The 23,979-nt window shown below is 35.7% G+C and overlaps 2 protein-coding genes across 3 annotated transcripts in view; one reads left to right on the plus strand and one right to left on the minus strand.

Annotated features, from left to right (window-relative positions):
• The window catches only part of LOC111426169 (uncharacterized), a 259,435-nt gene that overhangs the window by 43,615 nt on the left and 191,841 nt on the right, over positions 1–23,979 (plus strand). The window lies entirely within an intron of this gene.
• LOC111426546 (limbic system-associated membrane protein-like) overlaps positions 1–23,979 on the minus strand; it is an 80,078-nt gene that overhangs the window by 11,645 nt on the left and 44,454 nt on the right. Inside the window, exons 2-6 of the mRNA XM_023061115.2 lie at positions 9,980–10,114; positions 8,904–9,158; positions 5,099–5,371; positions 4,948–5,045; positions 4,452–4,573 (exon numbers count right to left, since the gene is read on the minus strand). Of these exons, the coding sequence (XP_022916883.1) occupies positions 4,452–4,573; positions 4,948–5,045; positions 5,099–5,371; positions 8,904–9,158; positions 9,980–10,114 (883 nt within the window). The remainder of the gene's footprint in view (positions 1–4,451; positions 4,574–4,947; positions 5,046–5,098; positions 5,372–8,903; positions 9,159–9,979; positions 10,115–23,979) is intronic.

Genomic DNA, 23,979 nt, shown 5'->3' on the forward strand with positions numbered 1-23,979 from the left:
ACTCCGATACAACAAATGGCAATCTATTCTGAAGAGTAATCGTGCCAAAGTAGATCTTTTTTGAATGAACTTTGGCTGAGATATGGAGTTTTAAAGAGCATGTTGAAATTTACCAAAAAAAGTTTAAAACCAAAATAACTCGAAAACAAAAAACGCTAGGTACCAATAACTTTTATGAAAGTCAACCTATTTTTTACGTACAATTAAAGTGTGTAATAAAAACTATAGCATTCCATTTAAAATAGCGAAGTTATGGTCTACTTCCGGTAGACCGGATTGGCGGCCATCTTGAAAATATTTTAGATCGAAAGTTCCGAATGAACAACCCATGTTACCAAAATTTCAAATCTCTACGAATAGTGGAAGATGAAAAAGTTCTAACGAACCAGTTACGTGAGACACCCTGTATAATCAACGATTAGAAAGTAACAACCCGAGGTCGCTTGCGGCCGAGGCAGTAGTTAAGTGTACAACTTTCAAGGTTTTTTTTATGTATAATTAATGATTAGAATGTAACTAGGCGAGGCGCTAGGTTTGATACACACATTTTGAAATGTTGAGTATATCATTGACGATTTAAAATGCTTAAAACCGAGGTTGCTTGCGATCGAGGCATTAGATTGGGTATACAATATACAGGGTTTTTCGGTGACTCAGGGAAGAAATGTAACTCAAAACCTGTTTATAATACATTTATATCTCTTAATACATCCCGTAATATAAATACGGCCTTATAAATCAATAATTAATGTGTAAATTTTATATATTTTATATATTTATATTTTTTTTTTTTCATGATGTTCAAATACATAGTTACATGAATACTTTAGCGTTAAATTAAATTACAGATTTCTAAGTTACCGTATATTTTTTTTGTATGGTACTTTTGGACCGTACACCGTACATTTTGTGGAATTACTGTACATGTGCGGTAATTATCGTACAAATTGCAACACTGGCTGCAAGCCTGTACGATCGTCATTAACAAACTCGAAAAAATGTTATACATTGTATACTCAATCTAATACCTCGGCCGCAAGCGACCTCGGCTTTCAGCATTTTGGATTGTCAATGATGTACTTGAAAACTTTAAGAGTTGTGTACCTCACCTAGAGCCTCGCCCGCAAGCGACCTCGGCTTATTACTTTTTAATCGTTAATGATATACCAGAAAGGAAGTTAAAAGTTGTACTTAACTACTGCCTCGGCCGCAAGCGACCTCGGCTTCAACCTTATTCCATCATCATTCATAAACCTAATAAAATTAAAGATGTTGTATACCTAATCTGATGCCTCGGCCGCATGCGACCTCGGCTTTTTACCTTCTAATCGTTAATTATACACCAGAAAGGAATGTACAAGTTGTACACTGAATTATTGCCTCGGTCCAAAGCGACCTCGGCTCCAACCTCGTTCCATCATCACCAAAGCCACGACGTTGTCGGGCAACTCACTGGCGGCTCGTCGCCTTACGGCAGAGACTCGGGCCACATGGACCACATCATGCCACATATAGTATACCACGCTACTGGTTGAGTTTTAGTCGGACAATCGGCCAAACACGTATTGAACGCTGCACCGTAGAGAACCCCCCAACAAATTTTACATGGGCCAGCATTCAACCAGTATCGTTACGTTGCGGCACATCGATGTGTTCAATACAAGCATGTTACTACTACGCTATAACCTGTTCGCTGCTCTATACACATGGTGACATCAACAGCCCGAAACGTCGTGGCTCTGATCATCATTCATAAATCTAATAAAATTAAAGATGTTGTATACCTAATCTGATGCCTCGGCCGCATGCGACCTCGGCTTTTTACTTTCTAATCGTTGATTATACACCAGAAAGGAATGTACAAGTTGTACACTGAATTACTGCCTCGGTCGCAAGCGACCTCGGCTCCAACCTTGTTCCATCATCATTCATAAACCTAATAAAATTAAAGATGTTGTATACCTAATCTGATGCCTCGGCCGCATGCGACCTCGGCTTCTTACTTTTTAATCGTTAATTATAAAAGGGAATTACAAAAGGGAATTTAGAAGTTGTACAGGGTGTCCCAATTTCGATGTCTGCATAGGCTATCTCCGAAACTAAAAGAGATACAAAAAAAGTAGCTTACATGTCATGATCTCGTTTTTCGAGAAAATGCTAATGCCGAAAACTGCAAACAGCTATCGTCTTTTGTTTTCGCCCTAGCGGCAAAAATTGAAAATTTTGCGAAAACGATATTCGCGAATATCTCACTTATTATCAAAGATGGAGTATTATAAATAAAACATTATAAGGGCAACTTTTTACGAAGAATTCAGTGGCGTAGGTAGAATTTTTTTCCCATCTTTTATTTTCGAGATTTTAGACGTAACTTTATTTTTTTAAATGGAAACCATAGTTGGCTATGACCTAAAATAATTTGTTATTTTCTTCTGATAACAAATATATATAGTTTGTGGGGTATATTTCTTATAGTTATTAAATAATTAACAAAAATTCATTTTGTCCTATCTAAAACTAATGTATGTGTTTAAAAGTTATGTTGCTATGGTGATAACCATACATACATACTATGATGGAATATAATGTATCAATTTTTTTTGTTCTTTCTGAAACTATTGTATGTATTTAAAACTTAACTGCTGTTATGGTGATAACCATACCATGATGGAAAACATTGTTTCCAATTATTGCCAAAGTTTGCAGTAGTATTTAAAAATTCACTAACGACTCTGGCATTATGTCCTGGTGCTCCGTCATATTGAAAATATATCATTTGAAACATATTTAATGGCAAATTTTCGACCAAAGGCTCAATGTGCTGCCTTAATATATTGAGATATTTACCATAGTTTAAGTTTTTATGGTAGATACTATATGCCAAAATTCTATTATCTAAAAGAGCACATCATACATTGAATCCTAATCTTCTTTGAACACTCAGAGACTTCATCGGTCCAGATGACATTTTGAACAAACAGCAGATTATTTAGTTTTTCTAAATATTATCTACAAAATTCTAATCTTAGATTGACGGCACGTAAATAATGAGTTAGCCCCGCTTTGTATTGTTTATACTTATTTTTCTTTCATATTCGGAAGCAGCGGTTTTTGGGTCAGACGTCTTGTTCAATTTCTCTGCAAGATGTCATCTTCTTGCAGGTCATTTTGGTATGTTTTTGCACGTGATTCCGGATACCTTATGAAATATAATTCCGTGGCTAACGTCGCATTCTTATCTGATAACATATAGCATTCCATCATGTTACATTTTTCATAATTTTCGAAGTTCATTGTAAAGTTTTATTCAGTTTTGTTATACTTTGACACTTAACATGCTGGTGCTTCGTACCAGCACATAATGCCAGAGTTGTTATCGAATTTTTAAATACAAACTTAAGCAATTATTTGATACATTATGTGCCATCATAGTATGTATGGTTATCACCATAGCAACATAACTTTTAAATACATACATTACTTTTAGATAGAACAAAATGAATTTTAACACTGAATTCTTCGTAAAAAGTTGCCCATATAATGTTTTATTTATAATACTCCATCTTTGATAATAAGTGAGATATTCGTGATTGTCGTTTTCGCAAAATTTTCAGTTTTTGCCGATAGGGCGAAAACAAAAGACGATAGCTGTTCGGAGTTTTCGGCATTAGCATTTTCTCGAAAAACGAGATCATGACATGTAAGCTACTTTTTTTCTATCTCTTTTAGTTTCGGTGATAGCCTATGCGGACATCGAAATTGGGACACCCTGTACACTAAACTACTGCCTCGGCCGCAAGCGACCTCGGCTTTAAGCATTCTCGATCATCAATGATATATGATATACAATAATAACTTTAAAATTTATGTACCTAATTTACTGCCTCGGACGTAAACGACCTCGGCTGTCCAACTTTTTCCGATTTCTTCAGATTTTTGTAAGTTCACACTCATTGATATATCAGTACAAACATAAAAGCATCAATACATACTGTTTTATTGATCTGGTTCAAATGAAGTCTTTCAACCTCGTTATTATTTTGAAATGATTGATTTTAGGTTTTGAAAAAAAAGTGATGCACCCAAAATAGAAAAAAAAAAAAATTGGAACTGTGGAAAACCGTAAAATAGCGATGCCTGCAACTAATTGCACTCGGCACACAAATCAAAACTTCACCAAAAATCCCGCGCGGGAAATTAACTCCAATTAAACAGTAACACCGCCATCGTAGAAACGTTGGAAACGGAAACGCGACACGAGGGACTTTGCTAATTCGCTCTAATTAGAAACCAGTTATGAGCGGTTACCGCCGGCAAAAGCGTAAATAACCCTTGCAGGATATTAGAGGGTCCCGTTTAATAAAACTGATTAAGAGGGGGTCGTAATTACAGTTTAACCGCGGGCAAAACGCCACCGCGCCGAGTGTCACGGTTTTAGTCCGGGGTTTTACCTGTAATTTCCGAAGTCGGCCGCCGTTACGTTCCTTATTACCAAAGTATAACGATTGCCTCTGGCGTGGGACGCGTGTTGTTCCGTTGTTCCTAGCTGGGCGGTATCCTTGAACCACAGCACCTAAAACCGAACAAGAACACACAAACAAGATAATTGAATGCACCACTAAGCTTTTACAAACCAACATTGTTTACAAATTAAACTACGTAAAGGAGGGGTAGAAATACAAAGGGATTAAAAAACTGTTTGAATTGGATGATAATTCAGGATTTCAACTAGATGGAAGGAAAACTAGTTTATCGCTACTATTCCAACAGCCAGAAAACATAATTCATTTTTATTATAGTTATGATTACTTTATCTGGTACCGGAAAAAGCAGTTGGGAAGTAAAGTTTGCCACTTTTGTAACAGGTCGTCGCAAGAGAGCTTTATCCAAGAAAAATAATTCGAATAAAAAAATGTATTTTCTTATTTATTCATCGATTTTTTATACCTGAGGAGATGGTTCCGCGTGAACTATACAAACGAGGAGGGCTTCTAATCCAATTCCTGTATGCACAACGGAACGCTCAGTTTCAACTTCAGGCGCATCTAAATTAAAAAAATTAATTAATATAAATATTTAATTTTTTTTGTTAACTTACAAAGAACATTTAATGTAATATGTTTCGTATCGGGTTCCCCAACCCCATTTCCAGCTGAACATTGATATTGCCCAGCTGAGTGCCTATCGGCGTGTTGAATCGCCAAAGATAATCCTTGCACCGTTCTTTCCCCGCTTGGAAGAACGTTATTTTTTCTCGTCCACGCAACTGTTGGGACGGGATTCCCCGACGCTCTACATTCCATTTTAACGGTGGCTCCTTGTAGGACATCCAACGAACCGGTGTGAGAAACGTAGTGGATTCTTGGTGGAACTAAAAAAAAATGTTTTTCCGTTAAATATATAGTTTAGGCTCAAACAGAAGTCACGTAAGTTGGGTTATGCGTGTTGAAAGGTAGTTTAATATTCCTGTGGAAGTAATAGGTCGTGATACTATCCCATTTGTATACACAGGTACATACGAAGAATGAAGGAGAAAGAGAGAGAGAAAGAGAAAAGTGGAGATTCGGAAAAATGTGGTAATGTAGCAACCCCTCGTTACTCGATGCAAATGCCACGGTTACTTACCCCTAACACGCAAAAATACCTCCGAGGTCTGGTCGCAATTACGCAGAAATTACCGATTAAATCCGGGGGCTTTACTCAGCAATTTAACCAGCTTGAAATCACGACGAATGTAAACAAACTGCAGATTTACCACCTGACGCTGAATCGAATCGTTGATTTAGTAGTAAAAGATTTTTTTAATTAAATATTTAATTACTGAAAACCACGGTGGAATCAAATTCCTTCATTAAATCCGATATCTTCTCGTCAATTATTTAGGAAGAAGCTTTATACTCATCTCTCCGTTGTCCTCTTGCACGTTCGGGACTCCCCCGAATACACCGCCCGTAACTAGTAAATGTGAGCGAGCGACCTATAGGGGATCCCTCGGGTTGAGACGTCTTAAATGAATTTTAGAGGTTTAATTTGGCTCAAGGTGCCCATACACGTCCGCCCGGTTCCTTCTTAGCTGACGTCGTAACCCGAGCTACGTTGGTTTATTGCACCCGTTTTAAGGGTTTCATATGTAGGCCCCTATATCTCACCGGGTCCTGCCACGTTGAGCTTTATTACTTTTGCTTAATTGCTTCCGTGAGGAATAATTATTTTCAGCACCCTATCTCGATTGCGAATGAAAATTCTTACGACTTATATATAATTAGAAAGAATTAAATAAGATTTATTTATCATAAGAGAAATCTTAACAATTCATTTTAATAAAATTGTATGAGTTATTATATTTGATTAAATGAATTAACTAGGTTAGAAGTTAAGGATGATAACAATCTGGCAGAACATTGGTAGCGGGAGAAGAAACCCTGGTTTTGACAAGAGGTTAGAAATCTGGCAGAATAGCCATAAAGATTTCTTGATTTCTATGAGCTCCATACTAGTCAGAGTCCATATAACTTGCATGGGGTTTAACGAAAGTTTTGGAAAATTCTCCGAATTCGAAAGAAACCACTTATCCACCATGTACAGAAATATGATTTCAAAGGGAGATAGACGCTGCGATAATTGCAGCATAATTTAAGATGTAAGCTGGTAATCAAACACTGGAATTTTTCTGCTTGAATGTGCACTGTTTGGTCGAACAAATTCTGAGTAGATAAAACGAAGATCGTGAGGACAATTTCAAAAAAGACCATATAAGACAGAATTAAGAACTCCTCTTGACATAACACCGTCCGTGAATGCCATAATAACCTTCCAAACACTATGTGTTACAAATAAACTCGTGGAAGCAGACAAAATATGTCAGAGGCAAACCTAATCGGAAACAACAAACCCAACGATCTGAGAGGTAAAAAGAGAAAGAATATTAGCAGAAAGGAACCATACATTTTTAGAGAATGAGTTATTATACGCCAAAATGGTATCAATGTAGCGCCTCGGCCGCAAGCAATTTCGGCTTAATGACTGTAAATGATGCATTTAGTCATTTTTGTTAAGATGTCATCAAATAAGAAGTACATTTTCGGGTTTCGTATTGATATGATATCAATGTAGCACCTCGGCCGCAAACAACCTTGACTTAATAACTTCAAAACAGACATTTTTTTTTTAAAGCTGTTCTTTTTGTAAAAGTAGAACCTCGACTGCAAGCCACTTCGGCTTATAACGAATTATCAATGCTTAGGCGTATAAGAATCCAGTGAGTTATCAAGATAATAGTATTTAATACCATCAGGAATGATATAGGGTTCACTAAACAGTTCTTTTTGTGAATCTACAGCCTCGGCCGCAAGCGACCTCGGATCATAACGACATATCAATGCTTTGGTACATAAGTAACCAAAGATACCAAGATAATGATACTTCATATCATTAGAAATTACATAGGATTAAAATATCCTTTTTGGAAACGGTCTGAGAGGTAAAAAGAGAAGAAAAAAGAGAAGATAGGCAGAAAGGAGCCATAAATTTTTAGAAAATGAGTTATACGTCAATATAGTATCAATGTAGCGCCTCGGCCGTAAGCGACCTCGGCTCAATTGCCATAACTGAAGCATTTTTAGTCTTAATGTATAAAAAAATTGCAGAGCACTCTAAAAAGTGATTTTTGTTAAGATGTTGTCAGATAAGAAGTATATTTTCAGGTTTCGTATTGATATGATATCGATGTAGCACCTCGGCCGCAAGTGACCTCGGCTTAATAACTTTAAATAAGGTATTTTTTTTCTTAAACTTTTCTTTTTGTAAAAGTAGAACCTCAGCTGCAAACCATTTCAGCTCATAACGAATTATCAATACTTTGGCATATAAGCAATCAAGGATATCAAGATAATGATACTTCATATCATTAGGGATTACATAGGATTAAAATATCCTTTTTGTAAACGGTCTGGGAGGTAAAAAGAGAAGAAGATAAAGAAGATTGGCAGAAAGGATCCATACAATTTTAGAAAATGAGTTATTATACGTCAATATGGTATCAATGTAGCGCCTCGGCCGCAAGCGACCTCGGCTTAATAACTATAAATGACGCATTTTTAGTCTTAATGTATAAAAAAATTGCAGAGCACTCTAAAAAGTCATTTCTGTTAAGATGTTGTCAGATAAAAAGATAAGATGTTGGCGTATAAGTATCCAGTAAGTTATCAAGATAATAGTATTTAATACCATAATAGGGTTCATTAAACAGTTCTCTTTGTGAATCTACAACAAATAATAATAATAATCAATGCTTTGGCATATAAGCAATCAAGGATATCAAGATAATGATACTTCATAGCATTAGGAATTCCATTGGGTTCATTAAAATATCCTTTTCGTAAATCTAGAGCCTCGTCCGCAAGCGACCTTGGCTCATAACAGATTATCGATACTTTGACATATAAACAACCAATACGGTATTAAGATAACAGCATTTAATATCATTAGGCCTTATTAAACGGTTCTTTTTGTAAATCTAGAGCCTCGCCCGTAAGCGACCTCGGCTCAAAATGAATTATAAATGATTTTTCATATGAATAATCAATACGGTATGAAGATAATGGTATTTTAATATCATTAGGGATGATATAGGGTTTCGATATAGTATTAATGTAGCGTCTCGGTTTAGTTAGTATAAATCATGCATCTTTCGTGTTAAGTGTAAAAAGAGTACAACACTTTTTAGAAGTCATTTCTATTAACATATTTTCAGATAAAATTTTACATTTAAAAAATTTTCATGTTTTGTATCGATACGGTAAAAATGTAGCGCCTCGGTCGTAAAGCGACCTTCAAAAACTGTCACATTTTGATGTTTTGGGGTAACATTTTTTAGAATATAATAAAATAGATTAATTACTTACCTAATATTTCAAGGGTGTGTGTAATTTCTCTTGGTTCCATCGTTCCAATTTGACAAACATAATCTCCAGCATCTTGTGGTCGGACGTGTTTTAATTCAAGGCTATAGCTCCCGCCAGAAAATCCAGGAATACCTGGAAGATTGGCATTTCCGGTCGAAGAGCCGGGTAGAAGACTGACCCTAGGATCGGGAGTGACCTTCACCGGACCAGCTGTAAGGACGGCTATCCCCCTTTTCCAAGCAAGAACGTAGCTTCCTGCATCAATAAGAAAGCAAAAAAAAGTAAGAAAAGAGATGCTTTTGTAAACGAGAGTAAACGGGGCCGTTGTAATTGGGATTTTTTTATTAACGGTATCTTTAAATTAAATCAGTCATAAAGCGGGGCGTTTAATATCACGGCCGTGCCAAAAACAATGGGGCGAACGCCATCCCTATCGATTTAATTAAAATATTTCGCCTCGCAACGGCAGAGACTTTGATAAATTGCTTTGGGTCAACGTCGGTCGTTTGACGGCGGTCTTTATCTACTCTAGAAATTGACATTATAAATATTTGAATCCTCCTCTCGACCCGGGAAACAGTTTTCATCATCGTCCCCGAAGGAAAGTTGCCAAGTTTTTCTTTTTTGTATATTTACGAAAATAAAAAGGAACTTGGGAAAGGCGGAAAAGGAAAATTTATTTTTTTTTCCTCGCCTATACAATCAATTCGTAAGGGAACAAAAAGAAATCCCTTTAGAAGTTATTTTCAAGTGTGAGACGCATTAACTTCGAGACGTCTTTCCCTCAAACGTGCTGACGTAAACGAGAACTGAGAATTTTCTCAATACGATGAATTTAAATTTAAATTTAAATTTAAAAGATTGTTCCCTCTCGGAAACGGGACGGTACGGTATCGGCATGTTTCTTTTATCCGGCTGCATATCGGTGAATATTAAAAATGTGAAATATCGGATTGGCACAGCAGGTGCACTAGACGTTTTATCCGGATACAAAAAAAGGATAAACGTGACAGAAAGTCCCAAAAGCAGGTGCTCTTGATATTATATAATATTTAATAATAAATAATAATTCTCACCTGGTTCGGTTATTCTGCATGGTAATACGACGGTGCTTCCGGTTGCTATCCTATAGGTTTGACCTGGGGTTACAAAATTTGGGACGCGCTCGTTGACTGGCATGTCCATGTCGTTCAAATTCTGTCCTGGACAGCCTGAAAAAGAACGAAATCGACCATTCAATTCAACGTCCACCAGTTTTCATCGTTAATTTTCGATTTTTACCGCTCCCACCATCATATCGAAACGAACTCCCGAACTAGTTTTGGAGGATATCGTACTAATGCGATCTGGTTTTCGCACTTCCGGCACGTGATTTCGTTAAGGGGACACATGTGCGCTTATTGACGAGCTTTTGAAGCGTTTCGTTTCGCGACGTTGGTCGATTCGCCATAAAACGGTACTAAACGAGGATCACACGGTAACTCGACTTTTATTACAACAAAAAAAAAGATTATTAAATTCTATGGGTCTACCTAAAATCTAACCCGATTAAAATCCCTTATTTAAACGTAATGCGTTTGTATAAATAAACAACGAGTTCGATACATATACATTCGCGTTGATTAATGATGAGTGATTAAAAAGTAGGAACATACATTACGTTCGTAATAAACAATGCAAGCCTATTAAATCCGGACAGCTTAATAGCTAATCGTAATTTAGTGTTCCCAGTGCATTTTATTTAATTATACCCGTATTCGTGTTCGAGTAAAATAACCGAATACGGACCTGCTTTAATATTAATATGAGTGATTACCTCTTTGACCATAACGTAATCGAAAGATGATGGCGTGCAATGAAACTATCTACCATACAATTATTTCGCTATTAAAGCGATTTTGTTCCATAACAAGATTTCAATTAAATGTTATGTAAGTCTAGTCTATTCAAAAAGCAGCAAAAAATTCTTGAGATATTCTAATTGCAAAACAGCATCTTGGAAAAGAAGTCATTTTACTTGCACATTATGGCATTATATAGGCAGTATATATCTTCTGCCAAAAGTATTTAGTCTTCCGTAACCCGTATTAAGACAGTATCTATCTTCTACAAGCAGCTTTTAGTCTTCTACCAACAGTATTTAACTTTCTATAATCAGGCTAAAGTAGTCTCCAAGATCACCATATTAAGTTTATTAATGAAAAGTATATATAAAATAATTTAAATATGATGCAATTATATTTTATTAAGGCTTCGGTGCTTGCAAATATATATATATATATATACTTTTCATTTCTATAATTAGTTTCTAGATTATTCCAAGCAGTATCTAATCTTCTATAGGTACTTTCTGTCTTTTGCAAACAGTTTATGGTCTTCTGCCAACAGTATTTCACCCTCTGAAAGCAGTTTCTAGTCTATTGCAAGCAGTATCTAGTCGTCTATGGGCAATATCTGTCATCTGCAAGCAGTTTTTGATCTTCCACCAGCAGTACTTAACCTTCTATAAGCAAAAGTACATTTGTAATTTGTAAGTATTGTTGTTTCTTTTAAAAAACATTTTTAAATTGTAAGTCTTGGCGTTGTTTGTGTTGATTGAATAGTTTTACCCTGAAGAAGGATTAAATTTTGTTCCGAAAGCTTGGTTAAAAGAAAAAAGGACAACTTTTGTTTTAATTCCCTTGCACTGGTCAATTCTTAATTATCTGTAAGCAATTTCTAGTCAATTACAAACAGTCTCTAATCTTTTAGAGGTAGTATCTGCCTTTTCCCAACAGTATTTTGTCTTCTGCAAGTAGTATTCACCTTTTTATACGCAGTATCTGCTTTCTGCAAACTCTTTTAATATTAAACCAACAGTATTTAATCTGTTGTAAGCAGTTTCTAGTTTATTACAAACAGTATTTAACTTTCTGTAAGCAATTTCTTGTCTATTGGAAACTGTGCTAAGATTCTGCAGACAGTATCTATCTTCTACAAGCAGCTTTTAGTCTTCTATCAACAGTATTTAACTTTCTATAATCAGTTTCTAAACTATTCCAACTAGTATTTAATTTTCTATAGGTACTTTCTGTCTTTTGCAAACAGTTTATGATCTTCTGCAAACAGTATCTAGCCGTCTATGGGCAATATCTGTCATCTGCAAGCAGTTTTTGATCTTCCACCAGCAGTACTTAACCTTCTATAAGCATAAGTACTTTTGTAATTTGTAAGTATTGTTGTTTTTTTTATTTAAATTGTAAGTCTTGGCCTTGTTTGTTTTGATTGAATAGTTTTACCCTGAAGAAGGATTAAATTTTGTTCCGAAAGCTTGGTTAAAAGAAAAAAGGACAATTTCTGTTTTAATTCCCTTGCACTGGTCAATTCTTAATGATCTGTAAGCAATTTCTAGTCAATTACAAACAGTCTCTAATCTTTTAGAGGTAGTATCTGTCTTTTTCCAACAGTATTTTGTCTTCTGCAAGCAGTATTCAGCCTTTTATACGCAGTATCTGTTTTCTGCAAGGTCTTTTAATATTAAACCAACAGTATTTAATCTGTTGTAAGCAGTTTCTAGTCTATTACAAACAGTATTTAACTTTCTGTAAGCAATTTCTTGTCTATTGGAAACTGTGCTAAGATTCTGCAGACAGTATCTATCTTCTACAAGCAGCTTTTAGTCTTCTACCGTATTTAACAGTATTTAACTTTCTATAAACAGTTTCTAAACTATTCCAAGCAGTATTTAATCTTCTATAGGTATTTTCTGCCTTTTACAAACAGTTTATCATCTTCTGCAAACAGTATCTAGCCGTCTATGGGCAATATCTGTCATCTGCAAGTAGTTTTTGATCTTCCACCAGCAGTACTTAACCTTCTGTAAGCAAAAGTACATTTGTAATTTGTAAGTATTGTTGTTTTTTAAATTTAAATTGTAAGTCTTGGCCTTGTTTGTTTTGATTGAATAGTTTTACCCTGAAAAAGGATTAAATTTTGTTCCGAAAGCTTGGTTAAAAGAAAAAAGGACAATTTCTGTTTTAATTCCCTTGCACTGGTCAATTCTTAATGATCTGTAAGCAATTTCTAGTCAATTACAAACAGTCTCTAATCTTTTAGAGGTAGTATCTGTCTTTTTCCAACAGTATTTTGTCTTCTGCAAGTAGTATTCACCTTTTTATACGCAGTATCTGCTTTCTGCAAACTCTTTTAATATTAAACCAACAGTATTTAATCTGTTGTAAGCAGTTTCTAGTTTATTACAAACAGTATTTAACTTTCTGTAAGCAATTTCTTGTCTATTGGAAACTGTGCTAAGATTCTGCAGACAGTATCTATCTTCTACAAGCAGCTTTTAGTCTTCTACCAACAGTATTTAACTTTCTATAATCAGTTTCTAAACTATTCCAAGCAGTATGTAATCTTCTATAGGTACTTTCTGTCTTTTACAAACAGTTTATGATCTTCTGCAAACAGTATCTAGCCGTCTATGGGCAATATCTGTCATCTGCAAGCAGTTTTTGATCTTCCACCAGCAGTACTTAACCTTCTGTAAGCATAAGTACATTTGTAATTTGTAAGTATTGTTGTTTTTTTAATTTAAATTGTAAGTCTTGGCCTTGTTTGTTTTGATTGAATAGTTTTACCCTGAAGGAGGATTAAATTTTGTTCCGAAAACTTGGTTAGAAGAAAAAAGGACAATTTCTGTTTTAATTCCCTTGCACTGGTCAATTCTTAACGATCTGTAGCAATTTCTAGTCAATTACAAACAGTCTCTAATCTTTTAGAGGTAGTATCTGCCTTTTTCCAACAGTATTTTGTCTTCTGCAAGTAGTATTCAGCCTTTTATACGCAGTATCTGCTTTCTGCAAACTCTTTTAATGTTAAACCAACAGTATTTAATCTGTTGTAAGCAGTTTCTAGTCTATTACAAACAGTATTTAACTTTCTGTAAGCAATTTCTTGTCTATTGGAAACTATGCTAAGATTCTGCAGACAGTATCTATCTTCTACAAGCAGCTTTTAGTCTTCTACCAACAGTATTTAACTTTCTATAATCAGTTTCTAAACTATTCCAAGCAGTATGTAATCTTCTATAGGTACTTTCTGTCTTTTACAAACAGTTTATGATCTTCTGCAAACAGTATCTAGCCGTCTATGGGCAATATCTGTCATCTGCAAGCAGTTTTTGATCTTCCACCAGCAGTACTTAACCTTCTATAAGCATAAGTACTTTTGTAATTTGTAAGTATTGTTGTTTTTTTAATTTAAATTGTAAGTCTTGGCCTTGTTTGTTTTGATTGAATAGTTTTACCCTGAAGAAGGATTAAATTTTGTTCCGAACGCTTGGTTAAAAGAAAAAAGGACAATTTCTGTTTTAATTCCCTTGCACTGGTCAATTCTTAATGATCTGTAAGCAATTTCTAGTCAATTACAAACAGTCTCTAATCTTTTAGAGGTAGTATCTGCCTTTTTCCAACAGTATTTTGTCTTCTGCAAGTAGTATTTAGCCTTTTATACGCAGTATCTGTTTTCTGGATGCTCTTTTAATATTAAACCAACAGTATTTAATCTTTTGTAAGCAGTTTCTAGTCTATTACAAACAGTATTTAACTTTCTGCAAATAATTTTTTGTCTATTGGAAACTGTGCTAAAATTCTGCAGACAGTATCTATCTTCTACAAGCAGCTTTTAGTCTTTTACCAACAGTATTCAACTTTCTATAATCAGTTTCTAAACTATTCCAAGCAATATGTAATCTTCTATAGGTACTTTTTGTCTTTTACAAACAGTTTATGATCTTCTGCAAACAGTATCTAGCCGTCTATGGGCAATATGTCATCTGCAAGCAGTTTTTGATCTTCCACCAGCAGTACTTAACCTTCTGTAAGCAAAAGTACATTTGTAATTTGTAAGTATTGTTGTTTTTTTTATTTAAATTGTAAGTCTTGGCCTTGTTTGTTTTGATTGAATAGTTTTACCCTGAAAAAGGATTAAATTTTGTTCCGAAAGCTTGGTTAAAAGAAAAATGGACAACTTCTCTTTTAATTCCCTTGCACTGGTCAATTCTTAATTATTTGTAAGCAATTTCTAGTCTATTTCAATCAGTATCTAATTTTTTATAGATAGTATCTGTCTTTTGCCAACAGTTTTTATTCGTATGTAAGCAATATTCAGCCTTTTATACACAGTAAGCTCTTCAAGCTCTTTTAGCATTAAACCCATAAGTATTTAATGTGCCGTAAGCCGTATTACAAACAGTATTTACTTTCTGCAAGCAATTTCTAGTCTATTTCAACCAGTATCTAGCTCTTTATAAGTAATATCTGTCATCCACAAGCAGCACTGGCTAACGTCGTTCCATACAAAGACCTCCAAGTTGGTCAAAACATTGACCAACTTCAACCATCAATAAATAACTTTAACTTACAACAGTATTTAGTGTTATATAGGCAGTAGATGTTTTCATAAAGCAGTTTTTAGTTTTCAATTTTCACTATCTAGTGTTCTGCCAGTAGCATCTAATCTTTAGCAAGAGCATCTGGTCTTATTCTTCAATTAGCAGTATCTAGTCCTTTGCTATATGCAGCTAGTCTTCTGCCATCATTACCAACAGTTGTAATTTACGTAAGAATCACAAAAGACGATGTTTTTGTGTAACTTAATTTGTGTGTTGAATTTCTTTAACTCCTTATTTCAAAACAATCGGATAAAGAAGAAAGGGCTTGTTTATTTTGGCACGGGCAGAGAGACGTGACGTGAATTATACCATCAGTGTCACGATTTTGAATATTTTATCCCCTCGACGCAGCCACCGCCCGCGCCACTTTTCCGAATATAAAGCGTCGTAACTTGACATTCTGCGGTCCCGTGCAACATTTAAGCGGCTGGATAAAACTTGTACACTTTTAAAATTTTCTTTGTATACTTGGTTCTTTTATAAACAAGCAAAAATGAAGAGGCGGACATGAAATATTTTAAAACAATATTAAAAATAGTAATATTTTTGTTGTAGAAACGAAAAAGCAGTAATTTGGATCGTAAACAACGCTGAGTTATTACAATGCACCTCGTTGAATTTAAATGAGCGAGAAATATTAATTCAATTTTTGGGGAATGCCCCAGGGAAAAGGAGTAGAAGTGGGGTGGTGGTTATAATCCGGGAAGCTTGCGTAAATTTTAGGGGTGAGCTGGCCGGATGTAGATAAAAGTGCAGGGTGCAAGGGGAAGTAATTATGAGCGGGCGAACTTCCTCGCAGGGCGACTCCATTATTGTTTCGGACTTGCAGAGAAGAAATTTGTAAATTAATTTGTTCGCTATTAGCGAGGAACGGCAGCCGGGAAGTCTGGATTCAATTAGGGGTGAATTGGGAACGATTTACGACCTATTGTATCCGCCCGCCATCCTTAATTTGCGCCGGATTAAACTTAAAGAAATAGAGCAAACGAGAATCAGACTTCTTGTTGTATTTTTTTATTTTTCTTAGCAAGATTTTTTCTTTTCTTGCTTCGTGCAAACCTTCACGAAGTAATTGGATCGTTAACCAAGGTATTACAAAATGTTATTTTCTTTAAATCCACCTTGGATTGTATATAATTTTCTTTTCTTATTTTAAGCCATTTTTTAGTCATCTCTTAATTAGTTAATTAATTAAACAATTTAACACAGAAGAAATTTCATACAAAGAGTGTATTTAAAATGTTTTAAATTAGTAGCGTTAATAATCGGTTTAACACGAAGCATCTGCTCGAAACAGACACACGCTTTAACTGGGACAAAAATTAACAAACGACCCGGCACTTATGACTTTTAGTGGTAGTGGTAAATACATCCGTGTGCAGATGTTAGCAGCCGCCCCCTCGGTTTCCCCTTTTCCCCGGTATTGCCACTAACTCCCCCTCGGTGTTCCGCTCGTTAGTTGGCATGTTCGAGGTACGTAATAATGCCACGGCCACACACACACACTTACTCAACAAATAGGAGAACATGCTTCAGGGTACATCGAACTGGGTGACGTGTCAAGTCAACAGCAAATGCTATAATGTGCGGTAAATTGAAGGTGAAGATTGTTATTGTTAACTAGGAGATCATATTTTGATATTATCTTTGATTATATATAATATGGATTGAGCTAACTGAATATATCTACTAACAAAAATGTTGCTCAAGGTGAATAGACGCAGATGGAAAGCGATAATGTGAAAGTGTAACAAAGATAGATATATTATATGTCAGTACGCTTCTATATCTATCTCACTTCTATCAGTACACCCATTATATGGCAGTACGCTTCTATGTTTATCTCGGTTCGATCACCTTGCGCAAGCTATCTCTTGGCTCAATCCATATTATATATAATCAAAGGATATTATACAGGGTGGTTCAGTTTTTAATCGGGAAACTTTACTAGGATGTAGTACTTGCCAAAATAACACAAATTTTTTATATAAACATAGGGTCGCAATTCTTTTGTTTTCGAGCTATGAGCGATCAAACTTGAGAAAAAAATTTACATTTTGTTTTGTATTTCGGCTGCAAGTAAACCGTAGAATTTGAAACTTTGTACGTATGTACTACTGGTTAAGAACTTATTTTCAACCATACCTTAAACTTCCCCAGCGCCCTCTTAGGGGATGAAATTCACTACCCCCTTGTTTTTTTTATAACAACTTTTTAACGCTATGGAATATCACGATTTAATTTACTGTGCAGTGCAGATACGACAACATATTTTCTCGCAACGCATTATTTCCGTTCGTGATCTGGGTCGTATTGATAACGATTTGCTGTTGTCTGATGCGTAGAAGATCGATTGGCTTCCGCTTTATCGAATGGCCGATATTGATGGCAAGGTTGACTACTTCAACTCTAAACTTATCAATCTCTATGACAAGCATGCCCCACTCAGACGACGTAGGGTGAGACATCCGCCCGCACCCTGGTTAAGTGATGAGATAAGATCACTGATGAGGGAGCGTAATCGTGCAAAGCTATTATTTAAACGTATTCCAAATACTATTAATCGCGAAAACTATAGGATCTTGCGTAACCGTTGCAATCACCAATGTAGAAATGCCAAAAAATTGTATTTCTACCGGAGACTATCCAATGCTAATCCGAGGACGTTTTGGAGGTTGATGCGTTCCTTAGGGGCGGTTGAGTCTCCCTCTGTTCGGGCTGCTTGTGATGTGGATTCATTGGCGAGGTTTTTTGCTGACCCACCTTTGCTCATTAGCGGTGGGACTAGGATGACAACTATTTCTGAAATTCTTGCCTCATCTAAATCCTCCTCTTTCTCCTTTGTCCTGGTCACAGCGTCAGAAGTCCGCGATGCCTTGAATCACTCGAGGTCTACGAGTGTGGGAGCTGATGGAGTTGGTCTCAAACTTCTTCTTCCTATATTGGATATTGTTCTTACTCCTATTACCCACATTTTTAACTTCTCCATTGAACGATCCTCATTTCCTTCAATCTGGAAGGTTGCTCATGTTGTCCCTATACCTAAATCCAAGAGTCCCTCAAGTTTAAATGATTTTCGCCCTATCTCCATTTTATCTGTTTTATCTAAAGCTCTCGAGCGCCTTGTTTATCTACAAGTTCAAGAGTATTTACAAGAATTTAACTTGCACAACGACTTTCAATCGGGTTTTCGTAAGGGTCATAGCACGACAACAGCGCTTATTAAGATTACAGATGATATTAGGTATGCTTGCGACAAACGTTGTGTTACCATCCTTGTATTACTTGATTTCAGCAAGGCGTTCGATTCGGTTGATCACGATCTTTTGTTGGCGTCACTAGCTGCCCTTGGATTTACCTCTTCATGTTTATCTTGGTTTCAATCTTACTTTTCCTGTCGTTCCTTGTGTGTGCGTGCTGATTCTGCGCTCTCGTCTGCTTGTGATATTAAATGTGGTGTACCCCAGGGTAGTGTGTTGGGTCCGTTGCTCTTTTCGATTTTTATTAATGCCGTCACTCACTGTATTTCTTGTAATTATCATGTGTATGCTGATGACCTCCAAATTTACACTACGACAACTATTGATGATTTTCCGGAAGCAATTGCACGTCTTAATCATGACCTTTCCAATATTTTGGATTGGTCCAAACGTTATGGCCTTAAATTAAATACTGCTAAAACTCAAGCAATTGCGTTTGGCAGTCGACCTTTACTGGCAAAGCTGAATAATTTTTCATCCATTCACTTAATGCTTGACGGAGACATTATTCAGCTGTTAGACACGGTTAGAAACCTTGGGGTGGTTATGGATTCTACAATGTCCTGGAAACCTCAAATTCAATCCGTCTGCAGAAAGGTCTATCATTGTTTCCACTCACTGAAAAGTCTCCGTTGCTTCCTTCCTCCCATGATCCGTCGTAATCTTTGTTTTTCCCTGATTTTCCCCCATATTGATTATGCTGACACGGCATATCCTGATCTTTCGGTAACACTACGAAACAAATTGCAAAGACTTCAAAACAACTGCATACGGTATATCTTTGATCTCGAGAGATCTCAACACATAACCCCATACCGTAATTATTTGCAGATATTAAGCTGTCAGAACCGTAGATCGTTTCGTATATTAACTATGTTATATACTGTTCTTCACAATCAAACCCCAAGGTATTTGTATTGTATATTTCAACACTTGTCGTCGCATGGTTTACCTACTAGATCTCAGTTAGATTCTGTGCTTATGTTCCCGACCCATATCTCCGAGATTTACCATAAATCGTTTGCTGTGCAGGCAGTAACCCTTTGGAATAGTCTGCCTACTGAGATCCGTAATATTCCTCACCTTGTAACATTTAAAAACCACCTAAAACGTCATTTATTGGCTCTTCAAGTATCTTCCTGAAAACTTTTTCTTCTCCCTTTTCTTCTCTTCTTCTACTTTTCTTCTCTTCTCTTCTTCTTTTATTCCAGCAACTATCATTATGCACCGTTTTTGGTGACCATAAGTTTAGCATAGCAGCTTGCCGTTCATTTATTGTTTTTCTATATAACTTAGTATACTGCTGATTGATTGGGTTGTTTGGAAGATATCGCTCACGCGATAAATCGACCCTTTTGCCTGTATTTATGTATTAAGTTAAATGTATACATTTTCTTTAATTTGTATTTTTTGTTTCTTATTATGGCAATAAATTTATTTATTATTATATGAACACAAAAAAATATGGGTTGTAAAGCTCACTCTTTAGTGGTACTTTTTTGTCTCTTTAGTATTTTCCTTAAAGTTAATAGTTTCCGTGTAAAAAAATAAAATATCGTGCCATGCACTGCTATGTGCCGCCATGTTTAGCCAAAATTATTCTAAAAGTTTGCTCTGAGAACTTGTAAGTTTCATTTACAGTGAATCCTCATAATTATTGCTGGTTATTAATAATTTTTGACGGTTATTAAGCCAGAGTATCAATTTTTTAATATTGTTTAAAACAACGTAATTTGTTCAGACAGGCATTAATCTTATTTATGGTTTTTCTTATGAAAATCACAATTAATTGGTGTTATTTAGTTAGTACTAGATCCTAGTAAGTGCACAACTTCCATAGCCACCTATAAAGAAAAATTTTTTTTAATAATAGCAGCGCTTTACAGTACAATGTAGCATATTTTATTTTTTTACGTTAAAACTATTATTTTTAAGGAAAAAACTAAAGAGAGAGAAAAGTACTAGTAATGAATAAGCTTTACATCCCATATTTTTCTTTGTTAATATTCCATGGCGTTAAGAAGTTGTTATAAAAAAATCAAAGGGGCTGTGAATTTCATCTCCTTAGAGGGCGCTAGGGAAGTTTAAGGTATGGTTGAAAATAAGATATTAACCAGTAGTACATACATACCAAATTTCAAATTCTATGGTTTATTCATACCCGAAATAAAAGATAAAATGTAAATTTTTGGCTCAACTTTGACAGCTCATAGCTCGAAAACAGAAGAGTTGCGACCCTATGTTTATATAAAAAACTTGTTTATTTTGGCAAGTACTACGTCCTAGTAAAGTTTCCCGATTAAAAACTGAACCACCCTGTATATAAAATCCCAATTTGTTTAACCATCTTTAATTAGTTTTCATCAGTTGTAGAGGATTCTAGCGCCTCGCCCCCAAGTGACCTCGGCGATTTGAGGCGAAATCGTTCATTACACATCTTGGTAAAAATATAAAGTCTCTTGTAAGAAAACTTTTACTCCCAAATCGTCGATGTCGCTTGCGGGCGAGGTGCTGTGTTTGATGTATCAATACAAACTCCTCAGATTTGGAAGATACTAGCGCCTCGCCCGCAAGCGACCTCAATGTGGTCTTAACTTCACTCTTAATGCATCCTTTATCCACTTCTTCCTTTGTTATATTCCAAGCTGCTTTTATTTTGTTTTCTGCGTTATTTAATACTTTGCATAAGCTTGTATTGTTGCTTAACCCTCGGATGACGGATGCCTTGATAGCGACGCGCGAGTCGAATACCGGGTCAATTAGACCCACATCAAAATAATATTTTGTTAAGAAGGGAAAATAAAAAATGTACTAATACAAAATATTATAAACTAGTTTATTTATGTTGAAGAACAATCTATACATAGAATTTTAGTAGGTACTGTATGATTATGACATATAAAATTATTACATTGTTCACATTTTTTACTATATTTATTGTCGTTTCCCACACAAACATGACAACGTGATCGTTTTGAAGATGTTTGTGGAGTCTGATTCTTTCTTCTTATTGGTCTACCGTACGCTTCAAATGCTTGTGCTATGTGTTTATGTAACCCTGTTGCGTTGTTTTCGAATCGTTGTGCCCGTCGCTCAATATATTCTGTAACTAACTCTTTTGCTAAAATCTCAAGAAATATTTTTCGTTTATTTTTCATAGAACTTTTTGACTCCCATTCAGGGTTTTTGGTTATCCAAATAACCAATGCATTATAAGCTGCAATATCTATAAAATTTTGAAAGAGAGACATGGGCCAGCGTCTTGTGGATCGACGACATGTGTATTCTCTTAGTAATTTATCTAGTGTGTCTACACCACTTTTTGTCGAATTGTAGTACTTTATAATTTCAGGTTTGAAATTATTTTCGGAATTAGATATACTGAATTCATGATGTATACTTGAAAGTAAAACAACACATTTTCGTATCTTAGGTACATATGAGACTAAAGTCAACTTATTTGTGAACAGAAATTGCGATGAATATTGTTCTCTATGATAAGTGCCAACAATAGATTTTGGAAGATCTTTTCTATTTTTGCGAATTGTGCCCACAAGAAAGCAACCATTATCTAATAAATATTCCGCTAATATTATGCTCGTAAAAAAATTATCTGTGGTTATAACACGATTAGAATTCTTCCAAAAATCAGTTAGTTGTTTGACAACGCGTTGGCCTTGATCCTTTTCAGGAATTTGTCCGATCTTACCCAGATAAATGTCGAAATTGCAACAGTAATATGTTTTGGCATCGCAAAGTGTCCATATTTTTATACCATATTTCCCTGGTTTTGACGGCATATAAACTTTGAAGGGACACCGTCCCCGGTATGTAACTAGTTGTTCATCTACTGTACCTGTATTTGATGCCTCGTAAGATTCCCGACAATTTGCCGCAAACATATCTGATACTTCCCGTATAGGTGCTAATTTATCCACTTTTTTTCTATCTTCCCGGGTTTCCGTATTGTCAAATCTTATGAACCTCAGAATATCTTTGAATCTGTCACGTGCCATAACCACGGTATACATCTGCCTTGATAATACATTGTCTTTTCGCCATAAGTCGTTCCTGCTTTCACGAGATTCTCTAAATCTTCCGATGAGTAGTAGAAGACCTAGAACTGCATATATTTCTATGGAATCTACTTCTTTCCAAGAGTGAAAGTCAGTAGCGTAATGTGCATTGGCTCTTTGATTGGTGTGTGTAACAATGTTTGCAATGATACTATCGTCCATGAATAATTTGAAACATTCTTCTATAGATTTTACATTTCGACTTTTATTTGTCAAAGAGCCACTTTGATGAACACTCTGTGGGCATTCAACAGATTTCGGAGCAATATATTTCCATGTACGATTACAAATCGTTTCACTTCGGTTATCATTATCTTCTTCATCTGATTCCGACGCAGTAAATATATCCGCTTCACTATCTTGCATTTCCGGTTCCACATCGCTCATTGTGCTACATGATTCTTCCTCTGAAAACTCATCGTCTTCTTCATCTCTGGCAAAATCACTAAAATTCGTAGTGTTTTCCATGTTTTTACGCAGTTGAAGTAAAATGCACTACACCTCTATCGGTTCACTCGCTTTCTGACTCAAATATACAAATAAAACTCGAATTAGGTAATGAGTCATGATACCCAGTTCCGCGCCATGCATATGTGCAAAACCCCCGGCGCCAGATAAAAAAAGACGCCGCGACGCCGCCGCAGCGTTGGTGAACACGTTCGTCGTTTGAATAGTTACTACGTGTACTCACAAAAAAGGCACTAAAAGTCATCAGTTTACAATGTAGACGAAGATTTTATTTAATCATTACAGAAACAATGAAATTGAAAAAAATGCAAAAATAAATGATCACATTTCATAAGGAATTAAATTGGCATGAACTGACGTGCTCATTATTTTTTACCTGATACCGTTCAACCGACACACGTAAAATTTCTGGTAAGATTGCGCTGAAATCCCGGGTCACAATGACCCTGCCTTCGCCGGGCGAGGGTTAAATGCTTTATACGTGTTTTTATGTACAAGGTGTCTCACGCAGTGTTGTTAAATACCTGGGTATTTATTTTCAAGGGTAAATATACTGGATATATACCCGGGTATTTTGAGGTATTTATAAATTTAATTTAAATTGAATTGATGGCAGTTTTGCAAGCACTTCAAGAATGCAGAGTCGCTTATCGACATACCAAACTTATTTATAACATCTACAAGAATCCTACAATGACGGTAAAATTGCATGAAAGTACTGAAGAGAGTAAAAGTAGTAAAGTACTGATTGTGAGTAAAACAAGGCGGGACACTGTTGAACTCAAATTGTTCATCACAGTCCTCAGAGTGCATTTAAACAACTGGATTGGAGCCAA

This window comes from Onthophagus taurus, chromosome 5, assembly GCF_036711975.1.
Source record: "Onthophagus taurus isolate NC chromosome 5, IU_Otau_3.0, whole genome shotgun sequence".
NCBI classification, from domain to species: domain Eukaryota; kingdom Metazoa; phylum Arthropoda; class Insecta; order Coleoptera; family Scarabaeidae; genus Onthophagus; species Onthophagus taurus.